Genomic DNA, 25,940 nt, shown 5'->3' on the forward strand with positions numbered 1-25,940 from the left:
CTTATTAATAACTCTGTAAAGACCCTGTCTGCAAGTAAGGTCACATTCTGAGATGCTGTGGATTAGGACTTGAACACACAATTCATAAAAAAATCTTGTAACAGCTGTGTAACAAAGTAAACAAGTTACCACTCTAGATTATGATCTTTCCACAGCAAGAACCATTAAAGTGAAAATTATATGTATATAATTTACTTACGAAATTTAAGTTACCTAATATTCGAATACTTATACAAAGGTAACGTATACCAGATGATACCATTTCCTGATTTAAATCCTTATAACATTGAAAATGTTTCTTCTTTTTTATGAGACTAAGCATCTCAAAAGACTAAGTTTTAAAGTTAGAATTCAAGGTGTTGCTTTTACTGTTTTAAAAAAGCTTTTGTGTGAGTTGACATGCAAAACTAGATAGAACATTAAGATGTCTCCAGCTTGACTTTTCCTAGTTTGTATATCCTAGAGCCTTTATTCTTTTAACTATTTAACTATTTTTGACCAGCTGGTGTTATGTTTGGAGATGTTGCATCTATACTCTGCCAAATATCCTGGTAAAACCTGGAAAATGTGTCTAGCTTTTCTTTGAACATAGTTTTTCCCTCGTGACACTGCTCCCTACTGACTTCAGAGCCACAGATCCTTTCAGTTCAAATAACTAGGTTGTGCCAGGTAAAAAGAGCTTGGAAATGCAATTCCCAGGGGCAACTGCAATGAAAACTCCACACTGGAGCCACCTATTGTTTTCAGACACTCATGGATACCAAGTTTTCCTGTTGAGTGAGTGAGTGAGTGAGTGAGTGAGTGAGTGAGTGAGTGTGTGTGTGTGTGTGTGTGTGTGTGTGTGTGTGTGTGTGTTTTCAATGATCCTAAAGCTCTAGCACAAAGGTTTTTCATCTTTTAATTTACATTTTTCAGAACAATCAAAACATTGAAATTTTTAAGTGGATGACTATAAAGTTCATAAAAAGACTGAATGAGAACTATAACCTAATATAACATGAAAAGGACTTGTTAAGGGTTTTCAAGCTGTTTCTCAGTGATTCCTTATAAAATAAAGATTTCTAGAAATGAAGAATAATTTGGGAAGAATAAATCACCACTGGTGGGAAAAAAGAGCTAAACTGGAGAGGTAGAAAAAGGTGATGCCAAAACACAACCTTACAAGGCTCCTAGCCAACATGCTAACGTCATCTACAGAGTAGTTTTATATTTATTCTACTTGCCTAAGTCTCTTGGGTCCCTTCTCTGGATAAAAACCTTTAACTAGTAAAGTGATTACAAATGAAATAAAGGCCACTAAAGTGACTACTATCCTCAGGGCTTTGAACCAATTGGGATAATGTGGCAAGAGAAAAAGTTCAGTGTGTAATGCTATCCCCAAACCTATTATTACTGTGACTATAGCTTCACTGAGTCTTTCAGAAATAAAGAACGCAAGCCATGAAAACACAACAGGAGCTGTACTATTAGCTAAATTGAGGAAGTCTGGTTTGGCTGGACTACCTTGTGGCAGAGTAAAACCCCATCTGATCCCTCCCAAGAAAGATAGGAAACTGGCTCCATAAGCCATCTGAGTAAAAGCTAATATGGGAATATAAGTCTTTGTCATCACCATGACCAGTGGTGGAGCAATGAAGGGGATTAGTCCTGCCAGAGTTATGTATAATGCTGGCTTTGGGCTGTCAGGCAGGTAACTGATGGTTTGTGGTGGCCTGGCTGGAAGTACTGCTTGCTCTTGCTTCTTCTTAAAGCTGCATGGGGAAGTGTGATAATATTGTGTCTTGCTCATACACACTGGAAATGATGAGACAAGCCAAGGCCTTGGAAACAAAGGGGAAAAGTTCTGCTGGAGGCCTGTTTTGAGAGAAAATGTTTCTATTCTCCTTCTGACTCCTAGTCTGATTGTGGAAGGGTACTTCAGCATCTATAGGGAAAACAGAACGAGAAGACAAAAAACAGATTTAAAAAAAGGAAATCATCAAATGTTTTAGTCCCAATCTGAGACAATATAAAAACAAACCGCCTGCTTTCTGTTAGCACATCGAACTTAAAGAAAGGTTGGACTACAGGATGATGTTATTATTGCTGGCAAAGACTATTAAACAGCTATACAACATGCAAAAGAAACTACTGAATAGAAACCAGTGATATATTTTGGCCTACCACTAAACTTATCCCATGAAAGAAATATCTGAAGGAGGAACAGCTAAAGACTAGGTCTTCAGTTTTTGGCATTCTAAACTGCCTCTTCTATTTATAAATTGCAAAAGAAGCAGCACTAATTACTGTGGAAATGCTATTTTATGTAGAGAAAATTAAGCTTTAGACACTGCATAATTTTCATAGCTTCATGCCTTTCTACATATGTCTGCCTAGAATTCTAGATTACCATTTTTCTATCTAGGGAACTTATCTTTAAAAATTCGGCTTGAAGCTTTCTCCAATCTGATGTAATCCTCCTATAAGTACCATATACACACTTCCATCGTAATTCTCACAGTGAATTAAAATCATGTGTTTACTTGTCTGTCTCAGTAGACTTGAGAGCCAGGACCATATATTTTTCTTTGCCTTAAAAAAAAAAATCCCCAGTGCCTTTCATGGTACATGGCCAAAGCAATAACCTCTCTTGCTGATTCTGTGCTTTAGTGAGTAGATTCCATACTTCAACAGTTAAGCAGATCAACATTAACTCAAAAAATGTTGGATTAAAGATTTAAGAATCTTGGTGGTTACTCAAAATGCTAGGAATGATTCCATCTTGAGGCTTTTTTTTTCCTTTTTGTCTAGAATGTTCTTCCCTGAGGTACCTGCATGGCTCATTGCCTCACTTCTGACCACCCTATTTATAAATGCAATCCTTAAGTCTACTGTCCCTATTCCCCTTCCCTGCTCTATAGTTCTCCACAGCACTTACCACTTGACATATTAGATGTCACTTATTTATATTTTACTCTTCCCCCGATCAACCAGAATATAAGAGGGTAAGGATTTTTGTCTTCTTTTTCACTATTGCCTAGCCAAGCAATGCCTGGAAAGTAATGCTCAAATATTTGCTGAATAAACCAACCTTTGAAGATGCTCGAGAAAACTTCTGGATGAAGTGAACCACAGTGGGCCCCATTGAAAGTCTTGCTTAGGAAGATGCCACACAGTTCTGATTAACGTATTTTTATAGCTCAGTGGAACATCTGAATCAGAAGCATGTTGCTGTGTACAAAACAAGATGTCATTTAATTTTCTTCACTTTATACATAAGTTTTAAAAAGTAGTAATTCGGGATAATTTCTTCCATATAACAGTTCCTTTGAAAACAATAATTAATGTTTTCAAAATATCAGTAACATTAAGTAAATAGATCCTTTTCTTCTCTGAACCATTCTTTTAGCTTTTGCTGTTTGGTGTAACAGAAAGAGTAATGCACAGAGACAACAGATCTGAATTTTTACGAATGCCTCCATCATTTCCCAGCTGTGTGACCTTGGGTAAATTGCTTCCTTGAAGTGCCAGCTTTCTTATCTTTAACACTGAAAGTCATAGCTTGTCTGGTCTATTAGTTATCTATTTTGGGACTTAGCTTAAAGTAATGATAGTAGCAATCAATACAATTAGCTGTGAATCAGGCACTGTAACTATGTAATTACTGTAACTATTGAATAACCTCATCAACTTGGTGTTGAAAGGCAGTAATAGCCTGTTAAGTTAGAGTGCAGACTTTGGAGTCAAACAATCTGGGTTGGAATCCTGGCTCCACCACGTATTAGCTATGTGACTTTGGACAAATTATTTAACCTGGCTATGGTGCAGTTCACTCACCTATAAGGCTTATGATAACTACATAGGGTCGTTGTAAAAATTAAGTAAGTTAATACATGTAAAAAGCTGAGAACTGTCCCTAACACAAAGTAGGCACTCAAAAAATACTAGCTATTATTCCCACCTTACACAATGTAAGCAACCAGTAAGTGGCTGAGTGAGAGAGAATATTATTAATCCAGATCTGTCATATTTACATAAGTCCCATTCTTAACCAAAAGAATAAGGTGTCTAAAAATCTAAAACCCACAGTTGCTGCTTAATTTAAAAACGTAGTGAACTAATTTCTTGATTACAGATCTTAGGGCTGGTTCAAGAAATCCTGTACACCAGCCCGTCAATGTCTTCATTCTGTATATATGTATAAGGAAGCAAGTAGGGAGTTAAGTTATCCCGGGTCTCTGAATAGATGTTAGATGACACCCACATCCACCTACTGACTCCCAGACACACATACCTGCAGGGCCCACACACTCACCTTTGTTCAAAATCACCTTCGTAAGGGATTTCAAAAAGCTCAACGCTCCCTCAACCTTCCAAACTCCCTAGGCACTGTGACATGTGCTTTCCAGCTCAAGAGTATTAAAGAGAAAAGTGACAGCCTAAAGGCCGGGGACGGCAACTGGTGAGGGGGTTAAGGACAAAGACCCAAGGGTTAATCCGCTCAATTTGGGTGAGAACGCTCAATATTTCCACTGCGCCAAATAAGAGTTGCAAACTGCAAGCCTTAGAGCAGACATCAGAGAAAAGGGGACGCAAAGATCCCCGGGAAACTTTGCCCAATAGTACCCGCGGCCTCAGTTTACTCCGAAGCCTTGGTGCCCCCCTTTCCCAACCTGCACATGTGACAACAGCCCTACTACTCACCTGCCAGCGTCGCGCGGGGAGGCTGAAAGCTGAATTGCAAGAACAGCTTGGTACTGCGGAAAGCAGTTCCGGCAAGTGGGGTTAGATAGCCCTCCCCACTTCCTGAGAGCCGAAAAAAATGAGTCCGGGTGCAGACTTGACCAGTGCTAACTAGTTCCTACAGGGGAAAATCTTAGTTCTAGTGGAAGCCAGCTTTTGAAGTCTGTAGGGTATCTGAACGGTCCTTGCCTTTGTATTCCCGGTTTCCCAGCCAGCAGAATCTGCCTCGCAGAGTTCGGGAAGGTAGAGTGCAGCTACTGAAACCATCTCAGAGTGATGGTGGTGGAGGAAGGTAGGAGAGATTTGGAGTCTAGGCCAAGTATGACTTGGCCAAATTGCTTGCCGTCTCAGGAACTCATTTTTTACTTTGCATAACAACAGGGTTTCTAGGAGCGACGGGGCGTATCTCACGCCTCATTAAGGTCCTGAACTAATACTATTTAAGAAAAAACAAAAAACTGTTTTCACTTCATTTTCTCTGCTGGTAACTAGAAACTTCGTTAAGAAATAAACAGCACAAGGGGCAGGACTTTCATTTCCATGAAGGGTGTGAGGGTAAGAGCCTTTAGGGTGACCCGGAAGTTAGATTCCTTCTGTCACCCTCCGCTTTGTTTGTGGGCTTTGTGACCTTGAGCAAGTCCCTTCCCTTCTCTGGGACTCCATTTCACAGTCTATCAAAGGAAACACCATCAGGCAATTTGCGCGTTTATCTGAAAACAACAGAAACGCTAGCCAGTTCCTCCATTCCTCAGGATTCTATGTAGTCTAGCTTCCTGGTTGCCGACCGTCATATGGCTTAGCCTCCCGTGCAGAATGGGCTCAGAGAATTCTTCCTAGTAGTAACACCTTCTAGTCGTGACAGGCTTTCACTTTTGTTTCCTTCTCTGCCATGGCAGCGCCACCCCTTCCCGTTGTGCGATACCCAATGAGACTTTGGGCCGGAGAAACAGCTTATCCGCCCTGGCACAGGAGCAGGCTCCGGCCAGAAATCCGCCCAGCGCTGGGGCAGGGGCGTGTCGCCAGCGGTCGGGCGGAACTACCACTCCCAGCGGGTAGCGCGTCGGGAACAGCCGCGCAGGCCTCCAGATCCCGGCCGTGCGGCCCGTAGGGGGCTGGAGTCTTAACGGCGCGTGCACGTGAAGGAAGGAAGGAGCCGAAGGTGGGAAGGGGTCGGAAAACACACGAGTCTACGAAACCGGTTTGTTAGTACTTGTAGAGGTAGTTTGGAGATGCGTGCTTGCCAAGAGGTGGGGTGTGGGAGGGTGCAGAATGAAGGGGCGGGGAAAAACGGGTACACACACACCCACCCACCCACTCATTCACACGCGCCCAGGCCCTAGTGTCGGGAGAGGGGATGTGAAGGGGAGTACCAAACCCAGCTGGTCTCCGCCTCTGAGGCGGTGCGAGGAAAGGCAGCGTGTTCAACTCTGCAGAGGGGCGGGGGTTGACCATGCGCCGCCTCGAGCCGCAGTGGAGGGAGCTGGGGGCAGGGCAGGGAATAACCGCCGTTCTCGCGGCTAAACGTTGGCAGCTTGGGGCGTCGGGCGGGTCACCAGAACCGGGCTCACGCGCGTGCGCGTGCGCCCTTGTGGGCGGTGCGAGAGGGTGGGCGTGTGTGAGGCGGGGTCAGATTAGGGGAGGGCCGGACTGGTCGTCGCTCCTCCCCCTCCACCCGCTCTGCCCCTCCTGGGCCGTGTGGGCCGGGCAGCCATTTTGGAAAGAGCTTTGTTATGGTTGTGGGCTCTACACCTCTGCCGGATCAGGAAGCTGGGGACGCACCCTCAGACGCCGCGACTGGTCCCTAGCTGTAGCCCTGCCGCTGCCCGGTGAGTGGGAGTTCCGGACGACGGGGCGGTAGGGGATCTTGAGTGGTCCGGCGCAGGGCTCCGCCCGGTGCCTGACGGGCCGGCTGTTGAAACAAGTTGAAGAAGGCTCTCACACAGGTGGTTGGGTGTAGGTTGGGCCGGGGACCGGGAGCAGAGCTCACGGGTCGTGTGGTTCGGACGGGGCACCTTCCCCCGCGCGTGGAGCTTTGCACATGAGCGTCGCCGCGACTCTGCCGGAGCGCTCCTAGTTCAACTTTGGTCTTCGGGTCGGAACGCTCACCTGCGGCTCTCTGGCTCCTCTCCAGGCGTTCCGGCTTGTTGGTGGTTGAATAGCTTGGTTTACGGGTTTTTTTCTCCTTCTTGAATTAGAGCCAAGGGCTTTTGTTTTCCAATGATGGAAAGTCTAAGGGAAAAAAGCGTGTAAGTCAAATGTGGGGTATCTGAGGGGAAAAGAAGAGCTTTAACCCCCCACGCCTGTTCCCAGCGTTCCGGTTCCCCCTGGTAGCGAGGTGTTTTCGTTGATTTAGATTGTCTATCCAGCACCTACTGACCCCTCCCTCCCTGGAAACAAAAAAGGCTGGTCGATCTTGAAGTGTTTTAGTGAGGATTTTTTTCTGTTTTACATCTACCTCTCCCCACCCCCGTGAAATTCAAAAGAAAGGCTGAATCTAAAATGGCTGTAGCTTGGGGAAGTGCCCTGAGCTTGGTAACTTAAATACGTTAACATGTCTTAAATTCTTAGTTGTTTTTCCTACGGGGACAACAGCTGGATCTTTCATCTTTTTGCAGTTTGTGTCTTATGTTGAAGAGTCTTCGCTAGGTGAAAACAAAGGTGAGGCTAAAGTAGTTTGCTTACTCCGAAAGTTTACATAAGAGTGGGTGCGGTTTGGGTGGTTTTTTTTTGGTAGTTGCTTATAGTTTTGAAATTGTGCTGTGGTGTTAATTTTATCAGCCAAGTTCGTGCTTTGAGATTGGTTTGCCATATTTGTTGAAATACTTGCTCTTAACTTTGATATATATAGCTTATTTGGAATAAACAAAGTTTATGGTGGCTCATGTTTTAGTTTAGTAATAGAAGTCACATTCTTTGTAAATCCCTTCCAAAAGTAAAGTGATTGGTAGTCTTCAGTACACTCAGATTTATAGTTTGGTCATTGCTGGCCTTTTCTAAGGTCTTTTATGTGTAATGCTTGAAAGAGAATCAGAGTGCTGTTAAGTTTGGGACATTTATTAGAAAAGTGTAAGACAACAAGTGAAAACATTTTAGATTTGGAGTGTCTGATTGTTGTACCCTTTCAAACAAAAGGCTGTCTTTTTGTTTGCTGACTTTTTTTTTTTTAAACCTTTAGATCCAGAAGTTTAACGGAAAACAAAAAGGCATAGAATGGAAACCAAAAACAGTTAACTTCAGTATTTGGGAAGATGCTTGAGTTTCAATCTGTCTAAAAGATAAAATAATAAAATGCTAATTGTGAATGAGAAGTTTGGAATTAATAGTAAAATAGTGTCATCTTCCTTCCCTAGGGAGTCAGTTTCAATTTACCTTTCTACATTCTTTCAATACAAAAGTTTACTTTTGTCAACTCCCCTAGGATTTGTTGTTCTTAAATTATTTTGGTGGTTTTACAGGACAAAAGTGCTTTATAGAAATTACAAGTCAGTTGCTTTGTGTTTTGCTGTTGTTGACTACTGGACCTGTAAACTTGGGTGAGACCTTACTCTGATTTTTTTTCAGGATACTCAAAACAGTTTGTACATATTGATATAAGTATTCTTTCAGTTGATTCTGAATAGTATCTTATCAGAGCTCTTGAAATTTGGTGGTGGTGGTAGGGTGTTAGGAAGCCATTTTTCTTTTGAATGAATTCCATCTTACCAGTTTTCTCGTCAGTGGCTGTTTAGTAGCTTGGCTGAGGAGAGCACATGCAACCATTTTAATAAGTTTGGAATGACAAGAAATCTGGGACACATTTCTGCTTATAATTCATTTTTAAATGCTTAAAGATAAAACCTACAATTCTGAATCATACTTCAGCAGATTGCATATCTTTGTTTTATGATTCAGTGTATATGCACTTAGTAATAACTCTAATGTACCAGAGGCTGACAGTTGCTCGAAGTGCTTTATATTTATTAACTTGTTTATTTCCGTCAGATAGATATTGTTTTATCCCCATTTTTTAGTTAAGGAAAATAAGTTCAGAGATTCATCCAGCTAGTAGGTCACAGACCCTGTATTTAAACCTAAGCAATCTGTTTCCAAGTCACTGTGCTTAACCATTATGGTTGCTACCTTTAACCATGAAAATAAAAATAAGACTATTGGAAAGGTGAGACACAACAGTTTTTTAAATATCCCAACTGAAAAAGTAGTTCATGGAAAAGGCAAATTTTGGTGTATGTATTTATGGTTTTTCAAATAATGGGTGGGATGGGATATCTAGGTGATACATAGAAAACATGCTACTTCATAACTGACTATAGTTGCCATTGTCTGCAATTTGATATGTGGTTATGCTGAGAGCTAGCTGACCAAGTCACTTCAAAATCAGGCTCTGATTTTTATTTCCCACTGAAGTCTGCTCAAAACTGGCTATAATCAAACTTGAAAAATAGTTCAGTGAGATGAGCTGAACTTCTTTTGTCCACAGGTATATATCTTAACTAATGAGGTAAAATATTGCTAATGTTATGTAAATTGAATTTTTGTAGGTGGTTTAAAATATACGAGGCAAATATTTAAAGGAGTCTAATAGTTGTTTTTCTTTACTAAAGCAAATAAGGAGCCTTTGGGACTTCCTGGCGGTCCAGTGGTTAAGACTACACTTCCATTGCAGGGGGCGTGGCTTCGATCTCTGGTTGGGGAACTAAGATTCTGCATCCCACATAGGGCGGCCAAAAATAAATAAATAAATAAATCATTTTTTAAATAAATAATGATAATCAGCCTTTAATTGATCTGTTGGAAAAATTATTTTTCAGACAAAATGGTTCAAACTTCTTTTAAGAAAGTTTCTTATAAGAAATGCTAGAGGCTGTACTATTGTACTGTTGTTCCTGCCTGTTAAGGAGTAGGAATACCTAGATGACTATAAAACATTCCTGCCCCACCCCCAGAACTTAGTAGTTTAACAGATAAGCACAAAAATATTCACAGGATAACAACACAGAAAGCTATCATTCTTAAGGGAGTTGATTTTTTAACATACTCATTAAGCTTACCTTCCTTTTCTGTAATAAAACTACTTTGCCATATATCAGTCAGATGTCAGGCTAGAGAATCACCAGCATGAACAAAGTTTTAGTGCACTTTTCTGAGCAGCAGGTCTGTTTATGTTGAACAAGTTTGTTGTTTGTTTTTTTTTTAAAGAAAAAATTGAATTAATTTAAGTTTGGCTATTCTTTATATTGCAGACTCCTGTTTCTGCTGATTATATGTTTAAATTTCATTATATAAAAAAGTTCTCTTCTGAATTACTGCTATCCTTGAAGTTTACAAGTATGTTGAAAAGTTGGTTTGGGGGTTCTTTGGTTAGTTAATTAAAAGGTAGAGCTATTCCAGTGTTCCAGCTATGTGTTATGTGCTTTTTAATTAATCTTACCAGGTATGGTGGAAGGATAGTGGGAACCATTTATTGTGGGCTTCATAAGCTAGAGACTTGTAACAGAGTCCAATCATTATTCCTTAAAACACTTGTTTAACATACTTGATATTAACCCTTCTATAAGTGGGTGTACAGAGGATCCAAGAAGTTAAGTGGTTTATATAACATAGTGAGATGTGGGGACTCAGCTTTCTCCGATTCCAAAGCTGGGTTTTCACCACATCATGGTAGAGAGATAGCATGGTACGATAATTAAGGGCAGCAACATTATAGCCTGGGTTTGAACCTCTGCGTTGCCACTTACAGCTTTGAGACCTTGGTGGAGTTTTAGTAAGATTTCTGCCTGTTTCTTTCTCTGTTAAATGGGGATAATAGTACCTTCTCATAGGGTTTCTGTGGTAAACAAATGAAATAATATTTGTAGAGTTTTTAATACAATGCCTGTCCATTGTAAGCACTTCATAATTGTCAAGTAAATTGTTTGAAATTGTCTTTAATGAACATCCTTTTACCAGTTGAGTGAAATTCTGTGAAATCTGAACAGATTGTTGGACGTGGACTTTTAGGTTTTTGTTTTTCCTTTTCTAGATATTTTCTGTTGACGTCTCTTGTTTATTTGAATCAGGATCCAGGTCCCACACGTGGTAGTTGACTGATATTCTTTCAAGCCTCTTAGTTTGTATGTTTCTTCTGTTTTTTTTTCCTTGCACTTTGTTGAAGAAACCAGGTCATTTGTCCTGCAGTTTCCCACATTCTAGATTTTCCTGATTTCCAGTAAATTGGTAGTTTTTTTTTTCTGGTTTGTTCAGTGATTCTCATCTATATCATTTTCTCACAATTTCTCTATTGAGCAGCATAGAATAATTGTATGAGTTATTTATCCTCCTTCAGTCTGCTTGTAAAATGGAGTGTTCGGTTTGGTCCTGTGCCCAATTCAGTGTTAACTTTTCTAGGTAGTTTGTTTCCTGTCCTTTTTTTTTCTACATAGTATATATTTGTTGTATTATAAAATTGAGTTAAGTATGCTGGGTTTGTAGTGGTTTTGTTTTCTTGTTTTGGTTACTAGTGAATAGTTTCCTCAGCGTATTTGGTCAGAAAATTTCTCAAAACTGCATTTTTTTAACCTGTTGTTTATCCCCCCACCCCCCAACTATTAATAAGCATTTTATTCTTAACACTTATGGAGTACTCACTATAGACCAGACACTTGGATTTTTTTGTTTTCCCTGGGAAAAATATCCAGGCACTATTCTTAACACTTTGCATATATTCACTCATTTAATCATCAACTTTCCAACAATCTCCAAATTACAGGTAATGATTTGAAGCAAAAAGAGGTGCCCAACGTTGTGTATGGAAAATTTTAGAGGCTCTGAATGACATTGATTTCCTGGAGAGAGGATTTACTACATAAAGTGGGAATTGATCCCCCCCGCCAAGAAAAAAAGAAAGTGAAGTGACTTCTCCAAAGTCACACAGCTAGTACATGGCAGAGCCAACTAGATCCAGAGTCTGCTCTTCTAACTTAAAAGTAATGTTTGGATTAGAAGCACAGTTTATTCTTGAGATTTTTAGATATGCTTGTAAGTAAAATGTGCTTGAAGTAAAATGTAGGTTTCGTAATATAGTAGTCACTACTATTAAATGTTTCAATTATAAAAGACAGTATAGTTTTTTAAAAGTGACAAATAGCCTATTTACTTATATTCATAGGAAATTGAAGCCTTTCACAGTCAGCACAGCTGCAGATATTTGATAAAAGTTATCACTACTTGAATGACTTGTCTGTAGTGTAGTTGATACAGTGACTTTTGATTTTTGTGCGGGGGGGGGGGGTGCGGACATGCCACTCGGTTTGTGGGATTTTAGTTTCCTAACCAGGGATTGAACCCGGGACCTCCGCATTGAGAGCATGGAGTCCTAACCACTGGACCGCCAGGGAAGTCCCAGATAGTAGTGACTTTTGGAGCAAATACTATAAAAAACATTTTTGCTGTTTTTAAAATCGTATAGTTTCAGATACTTTTCATAAATCTAATCCACTTAGTTATCTGAATCTCACAGCCAGAATTTATTGTGTCAGTTTGCATCAGGTGATAAATGTACTTTTGTAACATACTATGCTTATTTGCAACTGTTGTGATTTAAGTAAATTTCATTTCTGTTAGTGGGATAGGTATGGTTGCAGCAGGTGCTTGTCCCCTTTAAATGACAAAATATTGGAAAGGCGATAACTACCTGAGAAAGTTTATAAATTTTAGTCTTCAAAAATTTTATACTTTATGAAATTAGTTTCAGGAAATGTTTTTTGAAACTGAATTCATTTTCAAAATGTTTTTTGAAAATGACTTGGAAGAAGGCACAATGATTAAAGTTTATTACTAATGGGAAGACTGGCAAGATTCCTGTGTTGGACATTCTACTAATTGGGCTTTAAGGTTATCCTTTGTTGTTTCTTTTGTCTGTTTACCATTTTAAGCCTGTTCCAGTATTGCCTTTTTGTGAATCTTAGTGGGAGAGGAAGCTGGAAAGGACATGTAACTCGTAACTTGTATGCATGCACACATATGCTTTCTGCCCCTGGTAGCTGTGCCCCAAGCTGTGCCTATCAAATACACTTGACTGGGGACTTGAATCTGGAGTGAGAGAGATGCAAAGGAGCAAGGACAGTTTAGAATTAATTCTATTGTCTGGTGGCAGTGGCAGAGCTAGCTAGTGGACAGTTTCCTGAGAGACTTCCTGTGATGTGACCTTGGTTGGTGGTTTTGACTGCTTAGCTTTACTTGAATTTTTACAGGTTTGACAAATCATTCATTTTTTGAACTCCCAATATCCTACTGATAAATTTCCTTTTCTGCTTAATCTACCTAAATACAGTTTATTTTTTTCAACCAAGGGCCCTGATTTGTAAAATTGACTAATATAATTTGCTCCTTCTAAAAGATTTAGTTACTGCCTCTGTTTAGGGTGATCTCCTAACTCATGAAGTAAAAACACTTCCATGAATGTCTTTTTTAAAGACAAACTTAGAGAAGAATTTTTCCTTTTATCCACTCCCAATTCTTAAAAGCAGTAGTTCTCAACCTTTTAAAATATATCTGAGGTAAGGCCTGGGCACCATTAGTTTATTAAAGCTCCCCATGTAATTCTGTCTTTAAGTAATTCTTTTATTATTACAAAAACAGTGTTGTGATGTGTAGATAATTAGAGTATACAGATATGCGAAAATAAAAACTTGACATTCCTATCATTCAGAAGTCACCACTGTTAACAACTTTTGGTGCATTTTTTCCCCAGATCTTTCTCTAAGCACATATGTGTAGGCTTTTATTTTTATTTTACGAAAATGAGATCAGTTTACAACTTGGCTTTTTTTGTCCAGTGATGCGTACAGTCCATGTTCATTTCCTCTAGTATGCAGGTTCTATTATTCAAATTTCCCCAGCTGATCCAGAAAAATGTTTGTTACCGCTGGCTGGCTATCCAAACTGTTGATAGTATCTAAACTAGGACCTTTTCACATATAACACTTTGTTTGGGGAATTCCCTGGCAGTCCAGTGGTTAGAACTCAGTGCTTTCACTGCATGGCCCGGACTCAATCCCTGGTTCGGGAACTAAGATCCCGCAAGCCTCGCAGCAATCAATCAATCAATCAATCAATCCCACTTGTTTAATTTCTTTTTGTCTCTTTTTTTTTTTGGCTGCTTTGGGTCAGTCGTTGCTGTGCGCAGGCTTTCTCTATTTGCAGTGATCAGGGGCTACTCTTCGTTGTTGTGCGCGGGCTTCTCTTTGCGGTGGCTTCTCTCGTTGTGGAGCATTGCCTCTAGGTGCACAGGCTTCAGTAGTTGTGGCTCACAGGTTCTAGAGCGCAGGCTCAGTTGTTGTGGCGCATGGGCTTAGTTGCTCCACAGCATGTGGGATCTTCCTGGACCAGGGCTCAAACCCGTGTCCCCTGTATTGGCAGGTGGATTCTTAACCACTGCGCCACCAGGGGAGCCCTCTTTTTGTCTCTTTAATCTAGCTTAGTCCTTATTTTTCAGTGACACTGACTTTGAGACTGGACTGGTTATCCTGAGAATGCTTCTGTACAGTTGCATTCTTGTGGTATCTCTTAGTTCGTTCCTTTTGTTCATGTATTTTTCTCTAAAGTTTACAGCTAAAAGCTTGATGGATTTATATGTAAATACTTTGGCGAGAATACATCATAATTCTATCTCATTTTGCATCATGTCATAAAGCACATAATACCTGGTTGACCTACTTTAGTAATGCTAAGGTTGATCCTTGGATTAAGGTAGTAATAGCTGGGTCCATACATTAAACAGTAAGATTTCCCCCCTTGCAGCAAGAAATTAATTTGGGTGGTGCTACTTTGTACTGCGTTCCCAGTTTCTTACCAGTCATTGGCCTAATTTTTTTAAAGACAGCTTTATTGAGATAGAATTTACATAACATAAAATTCACCCACTTTACATGTACAATTTAATGTTTTTTTTTTTAGTTTATTCACAGAGTTGTACAACCATTGCTACTATCTAGTTTTAGAACATTTTCATCACCCCAAAAAGAAATTCCATAACCGTTAGCACTCACCTCCTCAACCCTAGGCAGCCATTAATCTCCTTTCTGTCTCTGTGGGTTTGCCTATTCTGGACATTACCTATAAATAGAATTATATGGTATGTGGTCTTCTGTGTCTGGCTTCCTTCACTTAGCATAATGCTTTTAATGTTCATACCTGTTTTAGTATGTTTCGGTACTTTTTTTTTGCCACATAATATTTTGTTGTATGGTTATACCACATTTTGTTTTTCCATTCATCGGTTGATGGGCATTTGGATTGTTACCTCTTTGCAGCTGTTATTAATAATGCTGCTGGGACTTCCCTGGTGGACACAGTGGTTAAGACTCCATGCTCCCAATGCGGGGGGCCCAGGTTCGATCCCCGGTCAGGGAACTAGATCCCTTGTGCCACAAGGAAGATCCCGCACGCCGCAACTAAGACACAGTGCAGCCAAATAAATGAATAAATAAAAAATAATGCTGCTGTGAACATTCATGTCTAAGTTTTTGTGTGGATGTATGTTTACATCTTTCTCGGATCTTTCTAGGAGTAGAATTGCTGGGTCATAGGGTTAACTTTTTAAGAAACTATTTTCTGAAGTGATCTTATTATTATACATTCCCACCAGTAGTCAGTGTATGATGGTGTCATTTTCTCCACATCCTGAGCAGCACCTGTTATTGTCTGCCTTTTGATTATAACCATCCTAGTGGGTGTGAAATGGTATCTTACTGTGGGTTTGATTTGCATTTCCCTCATGGCTAATGATGTTAAGCATCTTTTCCTGTACTTATTGGTCTGTTGTGTATCTTGAGAGAAATGTCTGTTCCTTTGCCCACTTTATTTATTTATTTATTTATTTATTTATTTATTTATTGTTGCTGTGTTGGGTCTTCGTTCCTGCACGTGGGCTTTCTCTAGCTGCCGCAAGCGGGGACTACTCTTCATTGCGGTACGCAGGCGTCTCATTGCGGTGGCTTCTCTTGTTATGGAGCGCGGGCTCTAGGCACGTGGGCCTCAGTAGTTGTGGCTCGCAGCCTCTAGAGCGCAGGCTCAGTAGCTGTGACGCACGGGCCTTGTTGCTCTGCGGCATGTGGAATCTTCCTGGACCAGGGCTTGAACCCGTGTCCCCTGCATTGGCAGGTGGATTCTTAACCACTGCGCCACTGGGGAAGTCCCTTTGCCCACTTTTTAATTGGGTTATCTTTTTATTCTTGAATTGTACAGGTTATTTTTTTTTAATTGAGTTGTAATCCACATATATCTTATTAGTTTCAGGTGTATATGATAATAATTTGATAATTATAGCATATATTGTAAAATAATCAACACAGTAAGTCTTGTTAACATGTATCGCCATATAGTTATAGAAATTTTTTTTCTTGTGATAAGAACTTTTAAGAACTTCTCTCTTAGCAACTTTGAAATATCCACTACAGTATAATTAACTATAGTCACCATGCTACACCTTACATCCTCATAGCTTATTTATTTTATAACCGGAAGTTTGTACCTTTTGACCCCCCCCCTTCACCTATTAAGCCCACCCCACCCCACCTCTGGCAACCACCAGTCTCTTCTCTGTTAATGAGCTTGGTGTTTTTTTAGATTGCACATATAAATGAGATCATATGGTGTTTTGTCTTTCTCTGTCTTATTTCACTTAGTATAGTACCCTCAATGTTCATCCATATTATTGCAAATGGCAAGAATTCTTTCTTATGGCTGAATAATATTCCAGTGTGTGTGTGTCTGTGTGTGTATGTGTACATACACACCACATTTTCTTTATCCATTTATCCATCAGTGGACACTTCCTATATCTTGGCTATTCTAATAATGTTTCAGTGAACGTGGGAGTGCATATATCTTTTCAAGTTAGTGTTTTCCTTTCCTTTGGATAAACACCCTGAAGTAGAATTGCTGGATCATATGTTAATTCTATTTTTAAATTTTTGAGAAATCTCCATACTGTTTCGCATAGTGGCTGCACCAGTTTACATTCACACCAACAGTGCACAGGGATTCCCTTTTCTCTACATCCTCGCCAGTACTTATTTCTTGTCTTTTTGATAATAGCTATTCTAACAGGTGTGAGGTGATATCTCATTGTGATTTTATTTTGAATACAGTTCCCTTATCAGATATACGATGTGCAGATCTTTTCTCTTAGTCTGGGTTGTCCTTTCACTTCCTTCATGGTGTCCTTCGGAGCACAAACGTTTTATTTTGACGATGAAGTCTAATTTACCGTTGCCTAAGCTAAAATCACTCCTGTGTTTACTTTAGCTGTTACACTAAGGCCTTTGATCCACTTGGAGTTAATTTTTGTGTGTGGTGTAAGATATGGTCCACATTCTTTGTTGTTGCGAGTGGACATCCAGTGATCGTGGCACCATCTTTTGAAAAGAAAGACCATTTTTTTCCCATTGATATATCTCGGCTTCTTTGTTGAAAATCAGTTGGCCATACTTACTAGTTTTATTTCTGGATTCTTGGTTCTGCTCCATTAATCTCTATGTCTATCCTTATGCCAGTGTGCAGAATTGAAGCCCTTTATATATTCCTTTTTAATTGCATGTCTTTGTGTCTTTCATCCAGAATTTGGTATTGATAATACATTTGCATTTTTAAATAATTTTGCTTTATATGACTATATCCCAAAACTAATATTGTTATTCATTTTTTGAAACCTTATATGGTATCGTATAGTTTTCAATTTTTACAACTTTTTTATTCTGCTTTGTGAGAGTCACCCATTTTGCTTATACATATATCTAATGTAATTATTTCCTGCTGTACAGCATTGTACACATATACCACAATTTAATCAGTCTATTGGTGGACATTTAGGTAATTTAGTTTTTTGTCTACTGTATACAATTCTGTAGCAAACATTCTTATATATTTTGTCTTACCTTCATGTATTTTTAAGATTGGTGGGTCACAGCAGTCCCACTACTGGACATATACCCTGAGAAAACCATAATTCAAAAAGAGTTATGTACCACAATGTTCATTGCAGCACTAGTTACAATAGCCAGGACATGGAAGCAACCTAAGTGTCCATCAACAGATGAATGGATAAAGACGATATGGCACATATATACAATGGAATATTACTCAGCCATAAAAAGAAATGAAATTGGGTCATTTGTAGTGAGGTGGATGGACCTAGAGTCTGTCATACAGAGTGAAGTAAGTCAGAGAAAAACATATACCATATGCTAACACATATATATGGAATCTAAAAAAAAAAAATGGTTCTGAAGAACCTAGGAGCAGGGCAGGAGTAAAGATGCAGACATAGAGAATGGACTTGAGGACACGGGGATGGGGAAGGGTAAGCTGGGACAAAGTGAGAGGGTGGCATTGACATATATATACTACCAAATGTAAAATAGCTAGCTGGTGGGAAGCAGCCACATAGCACAGGGAGATCAGCTCAGGAGATCAGCTCAGTGCTTTGTGACCACCTAGAGGGCTGGGATAAAAAAGGTGGGAGGGAGATGCAAGAGGGAGGGGATATGGGGATGTATGTATACGTATAGCTGATTCACTTTGTTATACAGCAGAAACTAACACAACATTGTAAAGCAATTATACTACAATAAATGTTAAAAAGAAATTCAGAAAACAAAAAAGAAAGATTGGTGGGTCCATAGGGGTTTCACAGCTTGAACTTTGTATTTGTCAAACTGTTTTCCAAAATGGTTGTACAAGTTTAGGCTCACACCAGCAATATATGAGAATTCCCTGTTGCTTTATATTTTTATCAGCACTTGATAGTTTCAGGATTTGTTTTTGCCAGTTTGGTGGGTGTGGAATAGTATCTCATAATTTTACTCAGGTTTTAAAAGTATGTATGAGTTTGTGAGTGATTCAGAGTAATGTTGTTTTCTTAACAGAAAGAACTGTAGTGGAAGAAATCTTAAAGGTATATTATATCCTCTTTTGGTTCATTGAAAGACGTGACCAAATTTCATAGCCTTTAGAAGTTCTTAGGTACACATTAATCTCCTGAAATTAAAATAAATAACAAGGTAGAATATGGCTTTGGGCTCTTTTCTGTGATGAAGTATCAGTGTGAAGGTTAAAAATAAACTTAAGCAAGGCACCAGTAACCCTGGAGTTCTTATTGAGGACTTGGGAGGGAAACTGATGCACAGTTAGGAAATGAGTATAGATTACTGTAGGGTTCCTCAGTCCTTTAGAGGCAGTGAGAGTGATAGACATTTAAAACTAAGTAATAGGGCTTGAACGCGGGTTTGTGCCCCGGTCCGGGAGGATCCCACATGCCGCGGAGCGGCTGGGCCCGTGGGCCATGGCCGCTGAGCCTGCGCATCCGGAGCCTGTGCTCCGCAATGAGAGAGGCCACAACAGTGAGAGGCCCGCGTACTGCAAAAACAAACAAACAAACAAACAAAACTAAGTAATATTCTTTTCAAATCATGAGATTTGGAAAGGAAATTTTAGGGCCAGTGAATATCTGAATTTATCCAGAGTTAATAATCTTGGACTCTGCAGTTAAAGGAATAAAGAATGTTCAAAGAGAGCTCTTAGGAACAGTTAAAGGAGATACTAATTGATAGAGTTGTCAACATCTCTTAAAGAAATTATTACTTGGGACTTCCCTGGTGGCGCAGTGGTTAAGCATCCGCCTGCCAGCGCAGGGGACACGGGTTCGATCCCTGGTCCAGGAAGAGCCCACATGCCACGGAGCAACTATGCCCGAGCGCCACAACTACTCAGCCTGCACTCTAGAGCCCATGCACCCCCAACTACTGAGCCCGCGTGCTCTAGGGCCCGTGCTGTGCAGCAAGAGAAGCCACCTCAATGAGAAGCCTGTGCACCGCAACGAAAAGTAGCCCCCACTCACCACAACTAAAAGTCCACACGCAGCAACAAAGACCCAATGCAGCCAAAAATAAATAAAATTTAGGGAAAAAAAAGAAATTATTACTTTTGGTCATCCTGTCTGTAGTAAGAGATTATCCCACTTGCTATTAATTTAATCCCTGCCAAGCATAGGGGAAATAAATATGTAAACAGGTAAATATAATGCATTGTGATGGATGCTTGAGTATAGTTATGTGCATGATTTAATGCTTCATGAAGTAGAAATTCCATGTGAGAACTGAAGACCTGAAAATGAATGAGATGGTGAAGAGATTCCAAAGAAACAAAAGTGCTGCATCAAAGCTTTTAGGTAGCCGTTATATTTACAGAGCAAAAGAAAAGAGAAAAGAAGTAATTAAGGGTAAGAAGACCACCAGGATATCTTGATGCAATGGTTGCCACTCTTGCTGCTCCCTGACAAAGATTATACCGGCGCTTTGTGAATATTATCAATATAAGGATGCCAACTTTCCTCTTTCCCTTCCTTCCTTCCTTCCAAACATGAGTTGTCCTTTTTCTCAAGATTTTCTTTTACGGCATTATTGCCTTTTCTCTTATGAAATGATAGTATTAGGGTATATTTTTTTAATGTTCTACTTATCCAAATAAAATTGCCAACCTGTATCAGCCGTTGAAACATATTTTGAAATTTTATAGTTGATGCAGTCCAAGTCTGCAAACTACTGCTCTAATGATGTAATGTCATGGAAACCAGGAGAAGGATTTTAAGATAGGATTGGCCCAGGAACATGTAAACAGTGTAAGCCATTGTGGGTGGTGATTCATAAGTTACTGACCTTTAAGAGTATATTGGTCAGGGTTCTTTGTTGTAGAAAACTGAAATGTTTAGAAGCATGGTTTTGTGTGTTCTTCTACCACAATCAGCTTCATGGGTGATGAACGACATAAGCAACAGTTGGATTTAACTGAGGTGGGACTTTTGGGAGTTGGGTACAGGTCATGGAGAGAAGAGCCAGAGTTGAGGGAGTTACAGTGATGGACTGAGTAATTTAAACTACAGAACTCTGCAGACTAGTCTCACTTTAAATTCATGATAACTTACAAGTGTGAACCTTTATTGTGCTGGGAAACTACGATATCTCCTTTTTCATTGACTCTGCAGCTCCCATTTCATACCCTAACTCTCCTCAAACCTGTAACTCCCTCCTTTCCCTCACCTACCCATTGTCACTCTTAGCTGAAGACTTTTTACTTTGAGAAGATAAAAGCAATCAGAATAGACATTCTAAGCTCTCATTGCAGCAGTACTCAGGTACTCTGCCTTCCCAACTGTCACCATAAACAAAGTATGTGCAAACCTACTGAAAGCTGATCTCTGCTGATGCATCAGATCCCTCTCCTCTTCACCTCCTTAAGAATATTGTTTCAGCAGTTTTCTGCATCATCAGCTGCTTCAGTTTTTTCTTCTTTACTGGGTCATTCCCATCAGTGTACCAAAAACAGTTCTTTCTTTTGACCACACTTCTCTTTCTAGCCACTACCCCATTTCTTGGTTCTGTAGCAACACTCTTCAGAAGAATTTTCTGTACTTGCAATCTACAATTCCTTCCTTTTAAACACCCCAAACCAGGCTCTCACTACTGCCCTTATCCAACATGGTCACTGAGAACTTCCACGTTGCTAAATCCAGTGGTCAGTTCTCAGTCTTCCATCTCATTTAATGGCCTTTGATATAGCTGGTCATTCCTACTTTTTGGAAATACATTTCTGCTGCTTAGCTTGAGTCCCCACACTTTCTAAAGTTATAATACACCAAAGTTCCTCTCTGTCTACATTCATTTCTTTGGTGATCTCATCTAGGTCCATGGATTTAAGTGAAATTTCTGTTTCTAGTGTATACCTCTACCATGAACTGTAAATTCATATCTGGCTGCCTACTTAACATCTCCACTTAGATGTCTGATAGGCACTGAAAAGTTAACATGTTCGAAAAGAGTTTCTTTGTCATTATTTGTGGAATCTACAAATTAGTAGAATTCCTAAGAGTTTAGCAAAATGGCTTGATGTGATTTATACCAATAGTAAACGGTATTATCATTTAAAGGAAATGACACAATCGCATAAAAAAATTAAGTATTTAGGAGTAAGCCTACGAAAAAAAGTATGTAAGGTCTTTAGGGAGAAATATTTTAAATTTTATTCAAAGATGTTAAAGAATACTTAAGTCGGATATTGACCATGCTCATGATTTAGAAGAATTATCATAAAAACATTCTCCTGGGGCTTCCCTGGTGGCGCAGTGGTTGAGAGTCCGCCTGCCGATGCAGGGGACATGGGTTCGTGCCCCGGTCCGGGAAGATCCCACATGCCGCGGAGTGGCTGGGCCTGTGAGCCATGGCCGCTGAGCCTGCGCGTCCGGAGCCTGTGCTCTGCAACGGGAGAGGCCACAACAGTGAGAGGCCCGTGTACCAAAAAAAAAAAAAAAAAATTCTCCTGTATTGATCTAGATTGGTTCATTGGTATTCCAAGCAGTGTCATAACGGCCTCATATCCCCAGTTTGACGTGCTTGTTTTAAATTTTATATGAACGGGCAGAGTGCCAAAATAACCAAGGCCTTTAATGTGTATGTTTGTGGGGAGGCTTTGCCGTACTATATACCAAGATATTATTATAAAGCCATAATTTAGTTAAGACACACATGGTTGTAGTATAGGAATAGACAAATAGACCAATGGAACAGAAGTCTGGAAACAGACCCATACATATATAGAAACAATTTATAATTGAGCTGGCCTTTGGGCAGGGGTGTGTGGCTTATAGGATCTCAGTTCCTCGACCAGGGATTGCACCCAGGCCAGGGCAGTGAAAGCCCAGAATCCTAACCACTAGGCCACCAGGGGACTCCCTGAGCTGGCTTTATAAATCAGTGGAGAAAGAATGATTTGGGACAATTAGTTACTCACGTGGTAAAAAATGAAATTGGACCTGGACCTCATACCGGATACAAATCAGTTCCAACTGATTGATGTCTTAAATGTGAAAGGCAAAACTATAAAACTAAGAAGATAATATAGGTAACTTCTTTGAATCTTAGAGAAGAAAGGCTTTTATACATTAGATGCAAAAATACACATCATAGGTACTTCCCTGGCAGTCCAGTGGTTAAGACTCCACGCTTCTACTGCAGGGGGCACGGGTTTGATCCTTGGTTGGGGAACTAAAATCCCACATACTATGTGACATGGCTGGAAAAAAAAATCATAAAGGAAATGATCAACAGCTTTGACTACATTTTTTTAAAAATTTTATTGTAGTGTAGTTGATTTACAATGTTGTGTTAGTTTCAGGCGTATCAACTACATTTAAAGTAAGAACTTGTGTTCATCAAAAAAATAAAAAACCACGGGGACTTCCCTAGTGGTCCAGTGGGTAAAACACCATGCTCCCAATGCAGGGGGCGGGACCCAGGTTTGATTCCCTGGCCGGGGAACTAGATCCCGCATGCCGCAACTAAGACCAGGCGCAGCCTAAATAAAATCAACAAACTAATTAATTAATATTAAAAAATGTATTTTTAAAAAAACCATGAAGTTGGAAAAGATATATGCAACACTATAATCAGAGGATTGGGGTCTATTGTATTCTCTTATTTCAGATAAGAAAAAGATCAGCTACCAAAAGAATGGTAAAATGATAAGAATAGATGTTTTACCAAAAAACGAAACACAAAGAGATGATAAATAGATTAAATGATGTAAACAAAGACTGCGGTAAGTCATCATTTTATACCCACCAGCAGAGCAGAGAATAACTGGCCATACCTAACTTTGTGAGGGTGTGGAGCATATGGAAATCTAAAAATAACCACTGCCGGTGGTATAAACTGGTGACCTTATTGGAAAGCAATTTGGCATTACCTTGTGAATTTGAAGATGTAGTACCTATTAGCAATTCCTTCATTTATTTATGCATTCATTCAGCAAATATTTATTGAGTACCAACTATACAAGACAGTGTTCTTTGTGCCTTGGTTCAATGGGAGACAGTTAAAAATAAATTATTTAGATGATCGTTGCTATAGGAAAATGTTACTTAACAGAATGAAAATAGTTCAATATCATGTCACTTCCTGTTTTTCACTTTTATGGATATAAGTTCCAAAAATGCTACATATGGTTTTTTACATCAGTGCCACTCAGTTCTTTTAATCCTTTTAGAGTTACTTACCAAAAATCATTAATCAAAACTTATTTTTATGATCTATTAGCTGAGAACTAGGTTACATCCTTTTTCAATTCTGTGGTATACACAGATTGTAAACTACCTAATTTATGAGATGATGTTACCTAGTCATTGAATTTCTCACTTTATAGGCGATATGCCAAAAGCCTTTATCAAAGAAGGCTTGTCAAATGCCTAAATTATATCTATTACTTTTGTATTTAAAGGCACTTTTTTTATGGAGCCAAAATTAAACAAGATTGGCTAAAAATTAGACACTGCATATTTTGGGGTTTTCCCACAGGTTATTTAAAAAAATATTAGAGCCAAACCTCAGTGGCATTATTAGAGGTAACTTTTGAATTGTTGTGTGTAGTATAGATGGAATAGAAATTTCATTTCATGGTTGAAGGTTATGCTTTTGACAGAAGTAAAATGGCATGTCAACATCTGAAAGGGAGAAATTATTTGAATTGAAAGAAGATTTTTTGTTTGTTTAGTTTTTGTTTTGCTGTTTATAAGTTTAGGCCATTATATCCTAGATTGCATTTCAAGAACATTTGTATTACATAATATGTAGATGTAGGTGTTCTGTTGGGTTTTTTTTGTTTTGTTTTTTTGCAGTACGCGGGCCTCTCACTGTTGTGGCCTCTCCCGTTGCGGAGCACAGGCTCCGGACGCACAGGCTCAGTGGCCATGGCTCACAGGCCCAGCCGCTCCGCGGCATGTGGGATCCTCCCGGACCGGGGCACAAACCCGTGTCCCCTGCATCGGCAGGCGGACTCTCAACCACTGCGCCACCAGGGAAGCCCATTGTTCTGTTTTTAAGAGTGCGATTTATTTTGCTAGGAACTTTGTTTTAAGCAGTAGAACTCTTAAAGAGTCTTCGTAAATTAATCAAATATAAGTAGATGGTAGGAATGAGTAAATGTGCAGTGAAATACTGTTGTATGACAGTGCACAAATGAATATGGATTTTAGTATCGAATCTCTCAGCAAAAGTTAATTAAAATGTTTCTTCATGTCGAATAACTATTCAACAGAACGTAAGTCCCCAACATATGTGTATTCAAAGATTTAGTGTTGATCTCTTGGAAGTAAATTTTTAGGACCTTTTCACCCTCAACAACTTGGAATTGTGCAAAGCATGTAGCTGGGACACACATTCTTAATGCAGCTAGGACATGATCTTAGGCACAAGTGAATGAGTCCTCGCTGAGCTTCACAATGGATTGGTATCTCCCAAAATGCTTTACCAGGGACATTGCAATGATTCTGTCACCTAGGTGAAATAATGCTCTATACCTTACCCACATCCTCTGTGCTCTCATCATACTTGCTTACAGAAGCATTCTTTGATGTTAGTAAGGGGACGAAAAAGTGAGATTGTTAAACAAAAATTGTCATCACTCCTGTCACCACATTCTATAATGAGAACACTCCGACATGAATCAAAAGACTTGTAATTTTTCTTCTTAATCCACTTGGGGTAGCACACCATAGTAAGGTGGGTGAGAAGGAGAAGGACACTTATGAACCCATCCATGGGAAAGAAGAATTAACACGATGTCTTGACCACAGGTGCCTTCTTATGCAGGTCAGTTTCAGAGAAGTGAGCATATGGAAGTAGAAGGTAGGGAAATTCCTTTCAAACTCTATGTCCACTTACCCCTTTTAGCCAAGATCAGTTGGTATAAGCCTGATAACGTTTTGCAGAAAAAACCTCTTGTGGCTTCTTTGCATTCTTTCCCTTGGCTAGCTGTGGATATGACAGCTCCTTGGAACTTCATGGCTCAGCAGTACATGTTCTGAATTAGTTTTCCCTATGATGGAGTTGGATTTATGGTCATGTTCTTTAAGGTTGTCATGGCTAAGGACATGAGATTGCAGTTTTATTAAGATCAGGAACCATGTACATACTAGCCACATTTTATTGTGTTTTTTTTTCTTACCACAGAAGGGTTTAATTTTTCAAGTCTTTCAGTTTTGCCTGGAAGCCAGCCAGTCTTGGCTAATACAGATAAACAAATAATGAGAGAAATACAAAAAGAAAGAAAAAAAAAAGTGTGTGTATGTAAATTAACATCCCTCTTTAGTTTCTTGCTCCATAAAATTTTAAGAAATTTGTTCTACTTTTCTA

The 25,940-nt window shown here is 39.6% G+C and overlaps 2 protein-coding genes across 3 annotated transcripts in view; one reads left to right on the top strand and one right to left on the bottom strand.

The window, feature by feature from the left end:
- Nucleotides 1–882: 882 nt before the first annotated feature.
- TMEM69 (transmembrane protein 69) lies at nucleotides 883–5,506 on the bottom strand. The gene is made up of 3 exons (XM_060140172.1): nucleotides 4,684–5,506; nucleotides 3,071–3,210; nucleotides 883–1,924 (listed from the first exon to the last, which is right to left on the bottom strand). The coding sequence occupies exons 2-3, from the start codon at nucleotides 3,122–3,124 to the stop codon at nucleotides 1,211–1,213; spliced, it is 768 nt and encodes a 255-aa protein (XP_059996155.1). The 5' UTR covers nucleotides 3,125–3,210; nucleotides 4,684–5,506; the 3' UTR covers nucleotides 883–1,210.
- A 267-nt stretch (nucleotides 5,507–5,773) lies between these two features.
- Nucleotides 5,774–25,940, top strand: part of GPBP1L1 (GC-rich promoter binding protein 1 like 1) — a 56,866-nt gene continuing 36,699 nt past the window's right edge. Inside the window, exon 1 of one of the 2 annotated variants that reach the window (XM_060140174.1) lies at nucleotides 5,774–5,920. The gene's annotated coding sequence lies outside the window, so the exon portion shown is untranslated. Of the gene's footprint in view, nucleotides 5,921–6,391; nucleotides 6,549–25,940 lie in introns of those variants that run through there. The other variant, XM_060140173.1, reaches the window with a different exon arrangement.

This window comes from Lagenorhynchus albirostris, chromosome 2 (assembly GCF_949774975.1).
Source record: "Lagenorhynchus albirostris chromosome 2, mLagAlb1.1, whole genome shotgun sequence".
Classification (NCBI taxonomy): Eukaryota; Metazoa; Chordata; class Mammalia; order Artiodactyla; family Delphinidae; genus Lagenorhynchus; species Lagenorhynchus albirostris.